The 19,571-nt window shown below is 43.2% G+C and overlaps 1 protein-coding gene across 2 annotated transcripts in view; it reads left to right on the top strand.

Annotated features, from left to right (window-relative positions):
- WASHC5 (WASH complex subunit 5) overlaps positions 1-16,331 on the top strand; it is a 55,793-nt gene extending 39,462 nt beyond the window's left edge. Inside the window, exons 20-29 of one of the 2 annotated variants that reach the window (XM_043483305.1) lie at positions 281-405; positions 3,065-3,227; positions 3,623-3,725; positions 3,814-3,893; positions 6,073-6,176; positions 7,363-7,492; positions 8,934-9,030; positions 12,724-12,877; positions 13,968-14,055; positions 15,922-16,331. In XM_043483305.1, the coding sequence (XP_043339240.1) occupies positions 281-405; positions 3,065-3,227; positions 3,623-3,725; positions 3,814-3,893; positions 6,073-6,176; positions 7,363-7,492; positions 8,934-9,030; positions 12,724-12,877; positions 13,968-14,055; positions 15,922-15,978 (1,101 nt within the window). In that variant the 3' untranslated portion in view covers positions 15,979-16,331. The remainder of the gene's footprint in view (positions 1-280; positions 406-3,064; positions 3,228-3,622; positions 3,726-3,813; positions 3,894-6,072; positions 6,177-7,362; positions 7,493-8,933; positions 9,031-12,723; positions 12,878-13,967; positions 14,056-15,921) is intronic. The other variant, XR_006272276.1, reaches the window with a different exon arrangement.
- The last annotated feature ends 3,240 nt before the right edge of the window (positions 16,332-19,571 follow it).

Genomic DNA, 19,571 nt, shown 5'->3' with positions numbered 1-19,571 from the left:
AAGACAGAAGGTAAGAAATTCCTGTCTTTTTCCACTTCTCCTCAATCTCTTCACTTTTTCACAGTTATTTCTTTTTTTAATAAATATTATATGTGGTATTTCTGGGAGGCTTTTACTACAGTTTTTAAAATTTATTCTTCAAAATCAAGGAGCCATTTATAGTCACTGTTCATGCAACATTATCTTTGTAAAACTATAAAAAAAGGATAACTAGGTTAACTTATCAAAGATGCACTAAATATTTATGTCCTTGGGGTTCTTTTTTTTTTTTTTTCCCTAGATTCAAGATTGGCAAAGTATGTACCAGTCCACTCATATTCCAATACCAAAGTTTACCCCTGTGGACGAGTCTGTAACATTTATTGGTCGACTCTGCAGAGAAATCTTGCGAATCACAGACCCAAAGTAGGTGTACCTCAATTCCACTGGGCCTTGAACCTCATGGACAGCAAGTCTCTAAACATATTGATCATATCCTTGACCTCTACTCAGATCATATCCTTGTTCCTGCCATTGCCGGAGCCTTTCTCATGGGTTGATTAAGTTTACTTTTTCTGGGACTGCATGTTTTCCTCAGTGTGACTGAGGTCACCCCAGTCCAAAGACATAGAGATGAAAACAATTAGAAGGTCTATTCAGCCACCTCTTATTTTAGTCTATGCCTCTGTTTCTTTCCAGCTAACATTACTTGGGTCTGTGGACTACCAGGTTTATTAAAACTTTAAATTCCAAATTGCTCCTGTGGGTCTGTCACTTGTGACCTACTCCCCCATTGCAGTCACTGGCCTTGCACTTGCCAGCTCACACCTTGCACTTCTGAGATGACCTTCTTGTTTCTCAGCTCCACCCTCGGGCACTTTTGCAGAAGACCCAGCATTTCTTGAGCACTAGCTTTATGCGCTCCTCCTGACACACATCCCTTCACTTACCCGTCACAACAGTCTAAAGGGGTAGGCACTATTATTCATCCCATGTGCCTCTCAAAGTAACCGAGGCACAGAAAAGCTCAGTCACTTGTCCAGAATTTAATCAGTGGTGTCCCCAGAGTAGGCACCAGGGCCTCTGACTCTGGAGCCCAACTCTTAAAGCCTGTGTCATTCAAGGGCAACAGTGACTTACAGATTATATGTACAGTCACTTGGGTGAAAACCTCATGTAATCAAAATGGCCACTGAGAATACTACAGGTGGGCACCACAGTGGGGACTTGCACGCTGTCTGTCCCAGTAAGTCCAGCTGAGTCCTCATTTTTCTGCAGTTGAGCCTCTGATGAAACAGCTGGTACTAAGCCCTACTAAGGGGAGAGCAGGCTCCTGTCTGCTCTCATGTTCACCCCTGGGCCTGGGCCTGCTCAGTGGAATGACCAGTGTGGTTTCCCAGGGAAAGGTGGTGTCTCTTCTTTCTCAGTCCAGCTGTGCGGGTGAAGTTGACTTTGTGCAAGTTAAATGTCCTCATGACACGTGTTCTCTATACCGCCTTCACATTCAGGCTGATTTTGTCTGTCAGAACTTAAGAAACTTGACAAACCATATGTCACCTTCAGCAGAAATGAGTTTGGTCTGTGACTCACGGGCCAAAAAGATTAAATGATCCAAAACGTTTTGGGACTCCTCCTTTCTCAGTCCCCATGGGTTGATCTCAGAAGCCCTCCTAGAAACCTGTCCACCTCACTCACTTAGTGCCAGCTTAATACTGGCAGACAGGATCAAGCTTGACTGGGTTTTCCATGTCATGTATGTTCTCAAAATTAGGAGCCTGTCAGTGACGCATGCAAAGTGCCCACACCTAATGGTGGAAGCAGGATACTTTGAAGCCTGAAAGTAGACTGCCACTCTGGAAGTCATCTTGTTCTTCCATTTAGTTCCAAATTTAAAATTCCCTAGCTCCTGAGTCTCTCTTAATTCCCTCCCAAGCTTCATTTCAGTAAAGATATGTGTTGGCTCTTAGGATTGGGGCCATATCATTTTGTGGGGCCTGTAGAAAGTAGAGGCTAGGATTCCACCCCACACATAACCCATCCAACCCTCCAGAAATGGGATCTCAACATCTGTTTTTGTAAACATGTTCTACCATTGACTTAGGGCTACCCAGGTGCCTCAGTGGGTAAAGAATCCATCTGCAATGCAAGAGACACAGAAGGGGTTCAATCCTTGGGTTGGGAAGGCCCCCTGGAGGAGGACGTGGTAACCCACTCCAGTATTCTTGCATGGGAAATCCCATGGAGAGAGAAGCCTGATGGACTACAGTCCGTAGGGTCTCAAAGAGTCTGACACGACTGAAGCAACTGAGAACACACACTTGCACCATTGGTTTAAGGTCCCCACGCGAACATCTGAGAATCTTGGTGGTTGTGGGTGTGGTGGTGTAATCAGGCCTGTCTAAGACTCAGTTATTTCATGTGTAAAACGAAAGTCAAACCCAGCTTGTACATCACAGAGCTATTCCGAGGATGAAGAGAGAGCACTCGGAAAGGTCTGGCCCAGTGCCTGACACATAGGCAGTCCTCAGTAAATGTTGTCGGTTTTTATCATCACCATCGTTACACTCTTGAGTCTCAAAGGGAATCGTTGGTCGATGACTGGGACTAGGAGGAAAGAGGAAATGGCTCTGTCATCATGACCTCAGACATCAAGGCGCAAGGATTCAAAGTTCCTTTCTTACCAAAGTGGAAATGGGACAAGACACTGTTTTGTTCCCGGTCTCTGGATTTTTACAGAAAGCCCCTCCAGGGAGGCAATGCGGCTCTGAAGTCGTCCAGCCTGATGACTGAATCTAGCCTTGTCCTTGAGATATGACTCAACTACCCAACCCAGTGGAAATGTATCATTCAAACTGGTGACATAGCAAGGGCAGGAAGTGACTTAACTGAATTTTGCCTTCCTGGCCCATTGGACATTCACCGTTAGATGTCTTGGGTGCCCAGATGCAGGGATTATTATTAAAGCACAGATCATGAAACCATTGTTCTTCCTATCTGATGCCCCAAATCCTATTGTATTCCTCATCCTTTCAGGGTGAATTCTGAGCTGCTCTTGGGTTTTGAGGGTTTTTTGTTTATGTTTTAGAATGACATGTCACATTGACCAGCTGAACACTTGGTATGATATGAAAACCCATCAAGAAGTGACCAGCAGCCGCCTTTTCTCAGAAATCCAAAACACCTTGGGGACTTTCGGTCTGAACGGGTTAGACAGGCTTCTGTGCTTTATGATTGTCAAAGAGTTACAGGTAAGCCCTTGGGTGTCCATGTGTGTGTTCTGCTATCCTGGGGAAGAAGGGAGTAGATGGTTTAGCCTTTCTTTCATACTTTCCTACACTGACATCAGGCATATTTATATAACTCCTGCTAAATAGAGAAGAACTGAAAATAAACTAGAATCTCTTTGGCCAGCATAGTATTTTTATGGGTAAACAGTTTTTGTGAATTTCATCTTAGAAACCAGCAACTCCTCCCAGCAGGGGATGTTTCTGATGGGAACCAGAAGTTGTGTCTTCCCCGTCCTCTTATTTGTAGCTTTGTGTGAATGAGGCTTGTGTGTGTTCTGTGTTGCCTTTGAGTTAACTGGAGCGTTTCTTCATTTTATTCATTATATTTGGTTCTTTGATCATGCCTTCTCGTTTAGAATTTCCTCAGCATGTTTCAGAAAATTATCTTGCGAGACAGAACTGTGCAGGAGACTTTAAAAACCCTAATGAATGCCGTCAGCCCCCTAAAAAGTATTGTAGGTAAGTGTTCTAAAATGAGCCTGAGGTAGAGTGAACACTGTAGCCTTTCCAAATTTACTAAATAGAAACTCATATTTTAACCTTTCAGCAAATTCGAATAAAATTTATTTTTCCGCCATTGCCAAAACCCAGAAGATTTGGACCGCTTACCTCGAGGCTATCATGAAGGTATGTTGTGAGAGAGGCGATGCTATGGTTTTTTCATTATTAATTTCTTGTAACTTGGTTACCCCCAAGAAAGCCACTCTTTTTCTTTGGCCATCAAACCAAAAATACACCACTTCAGTTTTATCATTATTTCTAAATGGCTCTGTTCTTTGGCTGTTCTTGACAGTGCTTTTCATTGGCCCATTTATCATGCTGCTTTCACTGACAAAAACCCATTTTGAAATGCCTTTTAGCAAAAGGTGCTTTCACTCAAGGAAATAGGAGTTTTCCTTCCTTGGTCATCCTCCGTCCTCATGTGACAAGTTCATTAATGAACTGTTGTCAGTTTGCCACCCTAATCTCAGCCTTTAGAGTTGTTAAGTATCTGCACAAAAACTAGAAAGCCAGGTTCCTTTGGACATGTTATCCTTACACTGTGACTAGAACGTGTGTCTTTGGAAATGAGTGAGAAAGTAAGATGGGGAGATTACAGGTACACATCATCTTACTGTACTTCGCTTTACTGCACTTTGCAGGTATTGCATTTTGTACAGATTGAAGATTTGTGACAACGCTGTGTCGAGCAAGTCTGTCACCACCATTTTTCCAACAACTTTTGCTCACTTTGTGTCACACTTCAGGAATTCTCGCAATACTACAAATTTTTTCATTATTGTTATATTTGTGACAGTGATCTGTGATCAGTGACCTTTGTTACCACTCTGACTCTGAAGGATGGCCAGCTTTTTTGGCAATGGAGTATTTTTAAATTATTTTTTAGACATAATGCTTTTATACACTTAACAAACTACAATATAATGTAAACATAACTTTTATATGCACTGGAAAACCAGAAAATTCATGTGACTCACTTTATTGCAATATTTGCTTTATTATGGTGATCTGGAGCCAAACTCATTTCCAAGGTGTGCCTGTGATTTGTCGGATGGAAATCCAGCTTGCTTTAGAATCCACGCATCTGCCTTTACACTGTGGCGTTAGCTTCCAGAGACGCCTTGTATCTTTTGCATATCCTTCTCTCATCACTTGGTAATCTGAGACATTAAATACCATTAATGTTAACATTAAATAACCCTTTGTTGAACACCCTAATGTCAGTTGCTGTAAGACAGAGTTCAAGGAAGCTGGCTGTCTCCCTGGAAAGCCTACCCACAGTACAGTAGGAAAGAATAGCTGTCCTGGTGGAAAACTGACTGATGGTTAAAAGTATCAGATACCAAAGGACAAGTCTAGACTACTCACAGAATTTGGACTAGTCCTGTTCTCTGTTCCCAATTATGTAAGTTGCTCATTGAGACAGGAATTGTTGGTGTCTCAGCCCAATTCACAGTATATTTCTCATCATTTCATTGAGTTCTAGTTCTAATTTGGAAACTTAAATTGAATAGAAGCCTTTGGTTCTGCTAGATGGCCTCTTTGTTATATAGGTCTGACATGCCGTAAGCCAGGATGACAAGAGAAGCAAGTTATAACAAATTTGTTATGTTAATCGCTTGAGAATTACATTTTGTTATAATTGGCTTCCATTGTTATCCTGTATGTTTTATTTCATACATTCAAAAGAACCATTCTGAGACAGCATCCATAGGCGTCTCCAGCATCCTACAGATGTCCAAAGTGCCAACAAAACATGAAGAACCCCTGGTTTCAGGGTTATCATTGTTAGAAGGGCCTTCTTGGAAGACTGTATGTAGGTTATTTTATCACCTAGATTATTTCACGATCTGTAATCCTGAGGGATGTAGACAGACTGATACTGACGAAATGTTAGAGTGAAATGGCACCCTTAGGGCTTGAGAAAGTTCAATTTAAGACAGATAAAGAAAGTAGGGCTTCTCATTAGTGATTACTGAACATGAGAACTTATTCTAAAGATCTGAAATAGAGCTTCAGAACACATACCTTTAATCCACGGACAATAGGAACATTTATGGTTCACTTTTAGACTATTAGGTTCACTATTAGACTTCAGGGTTCTGTTGAGGTTGGCATACAGAATCTCTGCAGACATTTCTTTAAGGGTCCCTTGTGCTCCATCAGGGGTGATGCTGGTCTTAGGCATGAAACCAGTCCAGGAAATCCTTGAATTTTTCTGCAGAATGTTGTGAACCTTTCAATAAAAGCTTGTCATCTTTTTGTTCATCAGCTTTTCCCTGTTCTTTCTCTTGCTTGTTCACAGGTTGGGCAGATGCAGATTCTGAGGCAACAGATCGCCAATGAATTAAATTATTCTTGTCGGTTTGACTCCAAACACCTGGCAGCTGCTCTGGAGAATCTCAATAAGTAAGCGCTGGCATTTGAAACAACCACCTCTGGGCCTAGATTGTTCATCAGTTAGCGTCTCAGTGTCTTCAATACGTACTTTTTTTTTAATTGAAATACAGTTGCTTTACAATGTTGTGTTAGTTTCTCCTGCAGCATGGTGAGTCAGCTGCACGTCATACCTATAGCCCCTCTTTTTTGGCTTTCTTTCCCATTTAGGTCACCACAGAGCATTGAATAGAGTTCCTGTGCTCCATAGTAGGTTCTCATTAGTTATCGGTTTTATACATTCAGTATCTAGGTGGCTGAGTGGTAAAGAATCTGCCTGCAAGGCAGGAGACATGGGTCCAGTTCCTGTGTCAGGAAGATCCTCTGGAGGAGGGCATGGCAGCCCACTCCAGTATTCTCGCCTGGAGAATCCCATGGACAGAGAAGTCTGGTGGGCTACAGTCAGGGTCGCAAAGAGTCAGACAGTGCTGAAGCGACTGAGCGTGCATGTAGGCATCTACTCTCTTAAGTCCTTTTTGAGTGAGAAGGCTCTCTGAATATAGGCTTCCTTCCCATAGGCAATCAAATTTATCTTCAGAAGCCTCTTGCTTCAGTATTGTCTCTTGGTCTCTTTTTTTTTAATGGAATCATTTCAGCCAACATGTATTGATCACTTAATACACATCAGATAATTTGCTAGATTCTTGGCCAGACTGAGAAAGCAATTATCACCAAAATCCATTCTTGGCTTTCCACAGAACTGAATCACTGATTCTCCTGAGGGGAGTTAGAAGCACCCTGATGACCAGGCGTGGCTGTGGACACATATCCTAGCATCCAGTCACACTCTCCACCTGACCAGCAGCTTGCTCTCATTTTGAGCCTCCTGCTTAAAGATAAATAACCCATGCTTCTTGGTCTCAAAGTCAGTGTGCTTTTGACAAAGTAGGTATTGAAACTAGTTCAGTCAGCTCATAAAAATTTAAGTGGTAAAAGCAGTTGATTTGGGTGAACTCTAAAAGAAAACATAATTCAAGTTCAGATTTCCCATTTATCACCAATCACAGGTGTGGAAATTGGGAATTCGAAGGGAGCAAGCCCTTGTTTTACAGATGAGGACACTGAATCTCTGGAAGATTATATCACACCTTGTGTTAACTGTTGTCTGTATTCAGTTTATCACTAACGTTTATCCCTGTTGTTGTTTTCCTTCATTCAGGGCTCTCCTAGCAGATATCGAAGCCCACTATCAGGACCCCTCACTTCCTTACCCCAAAGAAGAGAACACCCTCTTGTATGAAATCACGGCCTACCTGGAGGCAGCTGGCATCCACAACCCACTGAACAAGGTGCATGACTACTAACATGTAATATAATGGTGTGGTGGGAGACAGGGTGGGACCGAAGGCCGTCTGGCCCAGGTAGCAGATCCCTGCGCTCCGTCTGATATTGGAAGACCCTGGTTCCAATCCCAGAACCTCCATTCTCGTGATCCTCCGCCCCTTCTGGGTTCCCATTCCCCACGTGTAATATGAAGATGATCACGCCTGCCCTGCTGACTCAGGGCTGTGGGAGTCAAGTGATAAGAGTGTTTGTCAGAATGAGTGACAAGTGCTGTATCAGTAAGAGATGAGGTTTAGGTTTCTCTGGGGTTTGGTATTTGAACTGCTCCTAAATGGTGGCCTTGATCCTTCTTGCCCAAAGACCCTTCCCTCCTTGGCTGACAGTAATCACAGTCAGAATCTGGGGAGACAGGCTCTCTTCTGCTGTTTCTGATCTCCGTAAACCTCTGAGAACTGCAGGCATTTTTCACAACTTAGTGCCAGTTCGCATGTAGTGCCAGAACCTGTCCCAGGCAGACTTGAGGCTGTTTATACTCCTGTGACTTGTCATGTTTTTGCAGAAATACAGATAACTTTGCTTATAGTCTGTTACCCTAGACTGTATTGCCTACCTAAAATCTTTTTTGTAATATGAAATTCTGAAATCTGTATGATCACCTGGGTTTGAGGTAAGATTATGAACATAAATAGCACCTTACGTTTTACTATGTGCCAAGCACTGTGTTAACCCTGACCATAGGTGCTCTCACTTAATCTCGCAGCAGCCTCATGAAATGTGCCCTTGTTGGGAGAGGAACCTGAGGCTCAGAGGCTGATAATTCCCAGGGCCCCACAGTAGCCAGCGATGGAGCCAGGCTGTCTGACCAGAGCTGGTGCTGCTGGCCAGGATGCCCCCCTGCCTCCCAGGGAATCAGGACGACTGGGAGGGGGAAGAGGGCTGGGTGTGGCCTGACTGTGCTTTCTGCCTCGTGAACTGGGCCGGAGACTGCTCTGTGTCATTGCCCAGGGAAGAGGAAATGGACAGTGGGCCCCCTGCTTGCTTTCTACTTATGCAGAGCCATGCACTGCTGTGTGGATCTTCTTTCTTTCTTTCTGCCTCTTTCCTCTTTCCCTCTCTTTGGCCTCCTTCTGGCTTGGCCTTGACTTTCTTGCTCATCTTCCTCCCCCCTGCCCCCATTTTGTAACCAACATTAAGAGGATTGGAGGGAGAAAAAGAAGATTGGGGGTGGGGGGAGTAACTGCTAATCTCTAAGCAAAATTGTTCCTTTCCCAAGAGGGCTGCTTGTCAAGTAGGTGTCTGTGTTTGGAGGGAGAGGGGGTCAGTGGTGTTAAATACAACTCTGAAGGCAGCGAATTAATGGAACCACCCTAGTTTTCAGTAGTCAGAAGAGCAAACTGAAATTAAGTGGCAGCTTTCCATTTGAAACTGTGTTCTTTCTCTTTCCAGATTTACATAACGACAAAGCGCTTACCCTACTTCCCAGTGGTCAACTTTCTGTTTTTGGTCGCCCAGCTGCCAAAACTTCAGTACAACAAAAATCTAGGTACTTCATGACATTTATTCTTTACAGTAAGGAACAATGGTGGTAGATTAACATCTAACCAAACAGCTCTTGGTAGAGAATGCTGTGTCACGTATGAGCTCTTTCTTGGTAATCGCATGTTTATAAAAATCCATGTCCTTGGGCCTCTGAAATATCATGAAGACAGTAGATTTAATATCAACCAAGTATAATCCATCTTTAATTTACAGTGGTTGATTGTACAACTTGTAAAATGTGTGGGACCTTTACTTCTCTCTTTTCTTTAAAGGAGCTGATTTTGGTGGGAAAGAAACTTCTTTTGGTTAATGTCCTATTCTTTCAGTAAGTGTCATGTGCTTACTGTGGAGCTTTGATATGAAGAGTAACAATATAGTTACAGAGAGGAGACTAATCCTCTGGTACTTTACCCTGGGAAATCTGTTACTTTAGTTTTGAAAATACTTGATACAAACAATAGTTATTAAAGGCTATCAGTATATTTGTCCTTATCCAGCATTATAACCCAATTTTTTGTGTGTCATTGACTTTATCTTAAACATTTTTATAAGATTCCCAGGTATTTCCTCTGTCTCCAAACTTTATATCTAAGTAGAGGTTTTCAAAGTCTGCTATAGAGTTTAATTTACTTTAAAAGTATTTTCTATAAATGTAACCATATACTTTTTTTAACCAACAATTCCAAAATGTATTTCTTCTTTGAAGTATTTCCCTTCCTATTTCAAAAGTTTTTTAGGATAAAGATTTGGATTCTCCGTAAGGTTTTTAATTCCCTCATTCAAAAACATTCCTTTATTCCAGACACAGCCCCCATATCAATATTTGTCACAGCCACAGAATGCAGGGCAGGGTGCTCAGTCACTCAGCATTGGTCACTCAGTCGTGTCCAACTCTCTGCGACCCCGTGGACTATAGTCTCTATCCATGGATTTCCAAGGAAGCATACTGGAGTGGGTTGCCCTTCCCTTCTCCAGGGGATCTTCCCAACCCAGGGGTCGAACCCAGGTCTCCTTCCTTGCAGGCGGATCTTTACCATCTGAGCCACCAGGGAGGCTCAGTCACTCAGTCGTGTCCAACTCTTTGTGACCCCATGGACAGTGACCCACCAGTCTCCTCTGTCCACGGGATTCCGCCAGCAAGAATACTAGAATGGGTTGTCTGTCATTTCCTTCTCCAATTCAGGGCATGGTGGCACCCAGTAAACCTTGGCTGTAGGATGGAGGGAACAATTGTTTGTTTGGATTCTGACTTCACAACTTAACCACCTGTGTGACTTTGGCCAAGATACTTAAACTTGTGGGCCAATTAGAATTTCAAAATAGCTGTGATGGTACCTCTCACAGAGCAAGTGCTTACCTGATGCTAAATTCTTTTCTGGATGTTGGTCAGAATCAGTGTAAAGAACTATCCCAAGATGGACTGAAAGGTTCATCTCAAGATCGAGAGATCCATGACCTCCCTCTCTTATGACTAAATAAGAATGTATGCTTCTTTATAATAAGGCGTTCTCAGCACATGAAGACACCTTGTTTTCATTAAGACTGTTTGCTCACTGGTCTCATCCTCTGTTACCGTTTCATTGCGTGTGGTTAAGGCCAGGCTCCTTGGTTGTATAGCTGCTTATGAGAAGCATGTCACTATGCCACAGAATTCCCAGATCTTGAGATAAAACTGTGACGTGTCTTAGAAAGTTGCTGTGCCTGACTGCAGTCCTTTTCATAAATCAGGTCCGTGTGTTGAATTGGGGATCAAATTAAAGAAAAAGCAGACTGAGGAAGGAGCGTCAGCATGTAGTGTACCCTGAAAGCTTTTCTATAAACCTGGTGAGCATTGTTCTCAAGACTGATCTAAGAAATGCACACCTGCTTTGGTCAGGCTTTTAAAAAGGAATCTCTGTGGTGCTGCATTCAGAGAAGTCTTTGTTGTAAACATCCCCTTTGCTGTCTACCTTGGAAGGATTCTCTCTTCATGTTCTGAGTACGGCTAGTGTCTTTTACAGTGGGCGTTGAGTAATTTGGAATTGCCAAGGCCTGGGTTATGTAAATCAAGATAGCTTGTTTTGGCATCTTAAATAAGTTTTCCCAGTCTTCACAAGAACCCAAACATGGGGGTTTGTCAGTTTAACTTTCTAATCAACTGCCAATCCTTTTCCCAAAGTGGTTGTACCATTTTCACAACTTACCATCATTTGGCCATCTCAGTCTTTTTAAACATTATAATGGGTATGTAGGGTATCTCATAGTTTTAACTTGCCTTTCCCTGATGAGTTATGATGTTGAGCACTTTTTCAAATGCTTTTTGGCCCTTCTTTGTATATTTTTTGTTTGTTTATCTTTCTTTGCTAAGTGTCTGTTCAAGTCTTTTGCCTGTTTTTAAATTGAGTTGATAGCTTTTTTATCACTGAGTTGTAGGAGTTATTTATTTTATGGATACAAGTCCTTTTTTTGATGGACATGCTATAAATTTTTTTTCTCGCAAAATGGTTTACCTATTCATTTTCTTACTTGTGACCTTAATGAGCAGAAGTTTTTATTGCTGATGATGTCCGATTTATCCGTTTTTTTCCTTTATCACTAGCCCTTTCTATCCTCTAAGATATCTTTGCCTATCCCAAGGGCACAGGTTGTCCTATTTTTTTTTTTTTTTTCTAGAAACTTTGTACTTGTAGCTTTTACATTGAGGTCTCTGTGGTCTATTTCAAATTACTTTTTATGCAAAATATGGCTCAAGGTTCATTTTTTTCCCCATAAAGATATCTATTTTTAGCATCAGTTATTGAGAAGATTTCTCTTTCTCCATTAAATTGTGTGGATATCCATGTAAATTCAATCGAACCTTTAAGGGTATGACTATTTCTGTATTTTCTTGCCCGTTCCATTGATCTGTTTACCTATCTTTATGCCAATGCTGTCTTGATGACTGTAACTTTATAATAAGTCTTTGAAATCTAGCAATGAAAGTTTCCAACTTTGTGGGGTTTTTTCCCCAACATTGTGCTCTGTCTCCTGTTCCCCAGGCAGCCATTCAGGAAGGTCAAGGTCTCCACATTGGGGCAGAAATCCTTAGTGATAAGGCCAGCTTTGGCACTCACTCACTCACTTGGCATAGTTCCTTCTCCTGTTCTGACTTCTGCACATTCTTTTCTTGTGTAACATTTTATCTATCTCTTTTTTTTTCTTTTTAATTAGAGGATAATTGCTTTACAATATTGTGTTGACTTCCGCCATACAACAACATGAATCAGCTCTAAGTATACATATGACCCTCCCTCCCGAACCTCCTCCCAACCCTACTAGGTTATCACGAAGTACCACGATGAGCTGCCTGTATTATACCACAGCTTCCCATTAGCTGTCTATTTTACATATGGTAATGTATACATTTAAACGCTACTCTCTATAATACTTTCTACCATTGCATCCATTAATTACAAAATCCTAAAGAAACAGTGATGGTAATTATAAAAATTAGCACCCACTCTAGGGTGTTGAATCCATCGGAGCACTAGAAGCCTCCACCAGTGCTGGATCCAATTCAAAATGTGGTCCTGGATTGTCATTCCCTCCAAATAATCATCTGCCAGAGATCACGTGGGCCCCGGCGTCTTGACACTCATGAACATTCATCCTAAATGAACGTGGCAAAAGGCCAGCGCGCCCCGCGGTGGTGTAACCTGTGGTCTGTCGGTCCTCGCAGGGATGGTCTGCCGAAAGCCCGCCGACCCCGTGGACTGGCCGCCCCTGGTGCTGGGGCTGCTCACCCTGCTGAAGCAGTTTCACTCCCGGTACACGGAGCAGTTCCTGGCGCTGATCGGCCAGTTCATCCGCTCCACAGTGGAGCAGTGCACAAGGTACGGGAGGCCAACCGGGACAAAGTGGAGACCTCACGTCCCAGATTCCTCCTCTTGTTGTCCCCCATAGAGCCGCGAGTTCGGAGAAGGCGATGGTACCCCACTCCAGTACTCTTGCCCGGAAAATCCCATGGACGGAGGAGCCTGGTAGGCTGCAGTCCATGGGGTCGCTATGAGTTGGACACGACTGAGCGACTTCACTTTCACTTTTCACTTTCATGCACTGGAGAAGGAAATGGCAACCCACTCCAGTGTTCTTGCCTGGAGAATCCCAGGGACAGCGGAGCCTGGTGGGCTGCCACCTATGGGGTCGCACAGAGTCGGACACAACTGAAGCGACTTAGCAGCAGCAGCAGAGCCGGGAATTGGCTGCTCACCCTGCTCTGTACGGCAGGTTGGGGCACATCTCCTGTTTGGGGCACTTAAAGGCGTGCCCATCCTTAGTCACACCGCTGAGAAGTCACGGGGAGTCCCCTGGGAGCACCCACTGTGAAGGAGTCATGAGCACCATGAGCGAGCCCCACGGGGAAGAAAGTAGAGCCTGCCCCTCTGCCATCGTGGGTGCTGGGCTCAGACCTGTGGGCCCGTGTCCTCCCCCTGGGCCACTTACCCAGGGACGGCTCCACCCTTCAGTGGGAGTCAGGGAGCCACCCCACTGTCAGCACAGCCGGAGTTCCTAGTGTGAAATCAAACAATGAAACACGGAAGCTCCTACTTGATACAAAGCTTGTAAACCTTTAGTTTTCCTCTCCTCCGCCCCAAATGCGGCTTTTCTGGGATAGAACAAGTTATGTATTTGTATGGGATGCTGGGTCCTGAGTTTCCTTCTGTTACCCTAAAGGGTCAGCAGGGGCCACGTCATAAAGACCCAGGTAGACCATTCAGAGAAGTTTCGATTCCCTCCTCCAGGCTGTGTGCTGAATTTCAGCCAGCAATATATGGCTTGATGTAATAATCAAGAGGAGATTCTGTAGATGTGTCTCTTCTTTGGCTTCATTTAGTCATGTCATTTTTTTTCAATCTTTCACTATTTTGACTAAGGGTCTACGTACAAAAGCAGTTCATTGATCCAGACTGTTCTGTGTTGCAGCCAGAAGATACCAGAAATGCCTGCCGATGTTGTAGGCGCCCTTCTGTTTCTGGAGGATTATGTTCGGTACACAAAGCTACCCCGGAGGGTAAGCAGTAGATAAAGAACACTATTGATGCCCGTTTGGGGCCTCCCTGGAGAACCAGTGGTTAAGACTCTGCACTTCTATCACAGGAGGAGCCATGGTTGGGAGACTAAGATCCTTGGTTGGGAGACTAAGATTCCGCATGCCATACAGTGTGACCAAAAAAAAAATTAATGCCCTTTTTGTAGGAAGATAGTTTGAAGAAAGGCCCTGGACTCATGAGGAATGAAGTCCAGAAGCTCATTCCCTGTGGACACCTTTGAGCCCCTCGGCATGCTCTGCCCCAGGGCTCGGCTCAGAGATGTTCCTCCCTCTTCTGCACCTTCCGTGCTTTGTGAGAAGGCGTGATTGAACACAACTTCCCTCCTCATCTTCTCACCCTCTACCATGCCCTCCTCCAGTCTGCAGCTCACCCTGTTCAGGAGTTAGGATGGGCACTTCAGGGGAGAATTCCTTAAGAGGCCAGAGTAGCGGATGAGCGTGTGGTTTGTTTCTTCATCTCCACAATAACCCTGTTCCTGCAGCCCATTTGGCTAAGTTCCCTCCATGGTTGAAGTGTTGTACAGCCATGGTTTCCAAAAATGACAAGAGTTCACCAAGATACGTGTTTAAGGATGTTCAAGACATAAAATTTAGTAGAGGTAAAGAACACAAGATTATGTGATCTTAGTTTTAAGTGTATGTGTGTGTATAAATTGCAAGAATATGATACAAAATAATTATTACTTTTAGTTTTCTTTAGGGAATTAAGATCAGAGATTATTCCTTTTTATACTCTCCATTTTTCTAATTTTCCTTGAATTAGCAAGTGATAGAAAGGTCTGTCTAGTCAAAGCTGTGGTTTTTCCACTAGTCATGTATGGATGTGAGAGTTGGACTGTAAAGAAAGCTGGGTGCCAAAGAATTAATGCTTTGAAATGTGGTGTTGGAGGAAACTCTTGAGTCCCTTGGACTGACTGCAAGGAGATCTAACCAGTTCATCCTAAAGGAAATCAGTCCTGAATATTCATTGAAAGGACTGATGCTGATCTGAAACTCCAATCCTTTGGCCACCTGATGTGAAGAACCGACTCATTTGAAAAGACCCTGATGCTGGGAAAGATTGAAGGCGGGAGGAGAAGGGGACGACAGAGGATGAGTTGGTTGGATGGCATTACCGACTCAATGGACATGAGTTTGGGTAAACTCTGGGAGTTGGTGATGGACAGGGAGGCCTGGCGTGCTGCAGTCCATGGGGTTGCAAAGAGTTGGACATGACTGAGAGACTGAACTCAACCAAACTTCATAGTCAGAAAAAAATTAAACATTGCTTTTAAAGACTACCAGTTTCCAGCACTAGATGTCCTGTTCTTCCTAGTTGGTCATTAGTTAATTATGAGATGACCTGAGACTAATCTTAGTACTTCCCAGAGGCATGTGCATTTTTGTAGATCCAAGTGCCTTGAAGAACCAAGGGATCGTCTCGTCTAGGGGCAGGGTGGGGAGGGGCTGGGGAAGGGACTGTCCTGCACCCCTTCAGATGTCCGCAGTGCCAAGAAATTAAGCATCAGTGGTAGAAATACCAGAAAAAGACGGTGGTGGTTTCAGTTAGTGGTCCAGTATTTCCCAGTGATTCACCTTGCTCCAAAGGATGTCTTCCTGTCTTTAATTTTCATATGGAAAATTTTGAATTTTTTTATACCATACCAATATAATAGCATATAATAGGTATCATATGTTAATATATTCATGTTACTCTGCATTTCATTTTCATTTTACAACTACGCCACTCCATGTTATTTTTGTCTAGGACAGATTACCAGGGACTACTGATGAATTTGGTCTTCTTACACAATGAAACAGTTAACTCTTTTGTTTTCATTTTTTTAGGTTGCTGAAGCACACGTGCCTAATTTCATTTTTGATGAGTTCAGAACAATCCTGTAACTTTTTTTGACTTCTGCTTCTTCAATGAAAGGATTATCTTTAAATCTTCCCACCGTCACTAAAATGAACTTGGAAATGAAAAGAAACCCACCTCGGAGAACTGCTTTTTTTCCCTTTCTTGTGGGAAACGTCAGACATTCTGAGTAAGATGTATCCACTGAACGAGTTAATATAATTAATATTGTTTAAATCATGGTATTATATACAATTTATATCATGTAGAAGCAGAACACATTTTTGTACTGCCTCTTATAAATGCTGACTATAATTGTTATGTATGAATCCCCTTAGTTTTATGTTCTAAAGAACTATTTGTGCAACTCCAGATTTTCAGTAAAATAGTATTGCCAGTACCTGAAGTCATTCTTCTGCCTGTTATTCAAAAACAACATATTCACCCAGCAAAAAACCTTGCCTGGAAGGTAAGAAAGGAGCCTGGTAGGTCCGATGTTGTGTCCCTGGTCACGTCCATGACAGGCTGGCAGGCACGCGGTGACAGCGAGACTGGTCCCAGGTGTAGAGATCACACAGTCCGCGGGCCACGCACCGTGGCCGTTTACCCCTGTCTGAGGCTGTGTCCTCTTCCAACCCAGATGCCTCAGGGGTTCCCTGCCTCCCTTCTGTAGGGCTCCCCAGCTTCAGCTGCTCCTTGCTCAACAGCCCCTGAGGAGCCCCACCCCAAGTCCCCACAATGCCCCCCCTTAATTTTATAACAGCCATTATTACCTTTTAACTCCCCCAAAATCCTAAATGACTTCTGCATGAAAATTACCCTGAGAGGGGAGCGGCCACCCTCCTGTGACAGTTTGGCTAAGAGTAAGAAAGGCGTTTCAACTCTGACCATGTAGTTAGCTCTGTGCTCTGGAGAGGAACAAGCGAAACAAAAAAAATCTGAAATGTGGAGCTTATCGGTCATTTAGCAAGTGCAGAAAAAGCAGCATTAACTTGGAGGCAGAGTTTGAGTCCCGACTCCACCACTAGTTAAACTTTGTCCCAAGGCAGCCTACTAGCATCATCTGTAAAATCAGGGCTAATGATTTCCTCTGGTTCCCTTCAGTATTCTGAATTTATGGTAAGGTATTTCTTTAGTCAGAAAGTCTCAAATCCTAAGACACTGAAGAGAAAAAAATGACAGGCTTTATTTTGCCATCATAGTAGAAAGGATTTTTAAAAAGCATCTAGTCGGCAGAGGGAAGCGGGAGCTTCATCAGCCCAACCTGGTGAGCACCCAGGGAGGAATTTTAAAGGTGAACTGTTGGCTGGCATGTAAGGAGTCTGGGAGTCTCACCCACGGAGGCTGGCACACGGGAGCTCAGCCAGGAAATCCACGGCCATCCTGTGTCTCAAAACTACCTTATATTTGTGTGGTCAGTCGTGTCCAACTCTGCAACCCCATGGACTGTATGTAGCCCACCAGGCTCCTCTGTCCATGAAATTTTCCAAGCAAAAATACTGGAGTGTGGGTTGCCACCTTCTACTCTGGGGATCTTCCCGACCCAAGGATTGAACCACATCTCTTGTGTCTCCAGTGTTGGCAGGAGGGTTCTTTACCCCTGGGCCACCTGGGAAGCCCCTTGCTTTTTTCATTTGTAATCACAGTAACTACATGAAGTGAGATTTTTAGTTCTCCATGAAAAATTCCCCCCCAAAGAATTTCTTTATTAGCAAAGAAAGACAGCTGCTAATAAAAAGGCCAGTTCTAAGAAAGTGTATTTTTAACCAGAAAATAGAAGTGTAGGATTAATTAGGGGGGAAATTTCACAAAACCAAGCAATGAGCCCACATACACTGCTAAAACAAGGCAAAGTGAAAATTTTCCTCAACTGAGGAAAAAACTGATAGAAACACAAGGGATTCAAAAATATTGTTACTTGTATGAGAACTTCTTTACAACTGTTTAAACTCTCTCCTTGGAAAATATTAGTTATGGGTAGAAAATGTACATCTATACCAAGTACAGTTGTGCGGTGCTTGGTTTTTGAGCCATACATTGTATAATTTAGAATTAGTCACTTTTGGGTTGTAATAAAATGAAAGCAAGTTAACCTTTTAATTTTTTTGGCATCTTGAAATTGAAAACAGACTGATGTCTACCTGGACCTCAAGGAAAAGTCGGGAGAAACTAAATCCTGAAATCATTAGAGCTTGGCATTTTGCATATATATGTTTAAAGGATATGTGCCCATGATGCACCAAAAAACATCATGCTGGTACTTGTTTTTTCTTTACAATCCAGTTTACAGTCCAGTGTACATCCAGAATATAGTCTAATATACATCAATCTATGTCCAGTGTATAAGGTACAGTCCAGTACACATCTGGAGCACATCTGGAACACAGCTGGACATATCTGGTGTATAGTCCACATGCACAGCTGGTCACAGCTGGAGCTCATCTGGAAACATCTGGGACACAGTTGGACACGTCTGGACATATCTAGTGTACAGTCCAATGCACACCTGGTGTGCAGTCCAAGGGTACATCCCAGTATTCAGTGCAGTCTACCGTCCAGTGCACATCCTGTGTACCATCCATCCTTTGTACAGTTGAGGGTACTGTCAGCTGTACGTCCATGTACAATCCCATGTACAGTTCAGTGTACACTTCTATGTCATGTACAATCCAGTGTACACTAACGTGTTTCCTCTGTATGGTCCAGTATACATGTGTACATCCAGTGTACAGTTAGTGTATGGTCTAGTGTACACTTGTGTATGTTCAGTGTATAGTCTAGTATACACTCCAGTGTACAGTCCAATATACAGTCATATACATTCAGTATACAGCCCAGTATTCACTCATGTACATCCAGTGTACAGCCCAGTGTATGGTCTAGTATACACTCCAGTGTACAGTCTAGTATATACTCCAGGGTACAGTCCAGTATACAGTCATATACATTCAGTATACAGCCCAGTATACACTCATGTACATCCAGTGTACAGCCCAGTGTATGGTCTAGTATACACCCCAGTGTACAGTCTAGTATACACTCCAGGGTACAGTCCAGTACACACTCGTATACAGCCAGTGTACAGGCCAATACAACCCAGTGTACGTCATGTTGAGTCCACTATACACTCACGTATGTCCAGTGTACCACCCGATGTACAGTCCAGTGTATAGTGTAGTAGACACTCCAGTGTACAGCCCTGTTCACTGTTCCTTGAAATAAGCCTAGCCTGGCTTATTAATGTTACACAGTAGAATTTATATAAAGCCCTTGATTCCCTTTTATATGAATGTGACATTTTCCAGGACCTCAGAAAAGAACCTTATCCAATTGGATAAGTGAGGGGAGATAGAGGGATACATGAGGAAAATAAGGTCCAGATATATTGAGGCAACTTCCCCAATGTCAAGAGCTATTTAACAGAAAAGGCTTCCCTCCGCATTTTTCCATCCCACTTTGGTTTTCTTTTTCATGAAGTTATATAAAGAAGCCCACAGCAACAGACGAAGAGGACTTCCCTGGTGGTTCAGTGGTTAAGACTCTGTGTTTCCAATGGAGGGGGCTTGGGTTGGATCCCTGGTCGGGGAATTAAGATACCACATGCCTCAGGGTGTGGCCAAAAAAAACAAAAAGACATGAG

Source organism: Cervus canadensis, chromosome 12 (assembly GCF_019320065.1).
Source record: "Cervus canadensis isolate Bull #8, Minnesota chromosome 12, ASM1932006v1, whole genome shotgun sequence".
NCBI lineage: Eukaryota > Metazoa > Chordata > Mammalia > Artiodactyla > Cervidae > Cervus > Cervus canadensis.
This window is presented reverse-complemented; position numbering and strand designations above follow the sequence as displayed.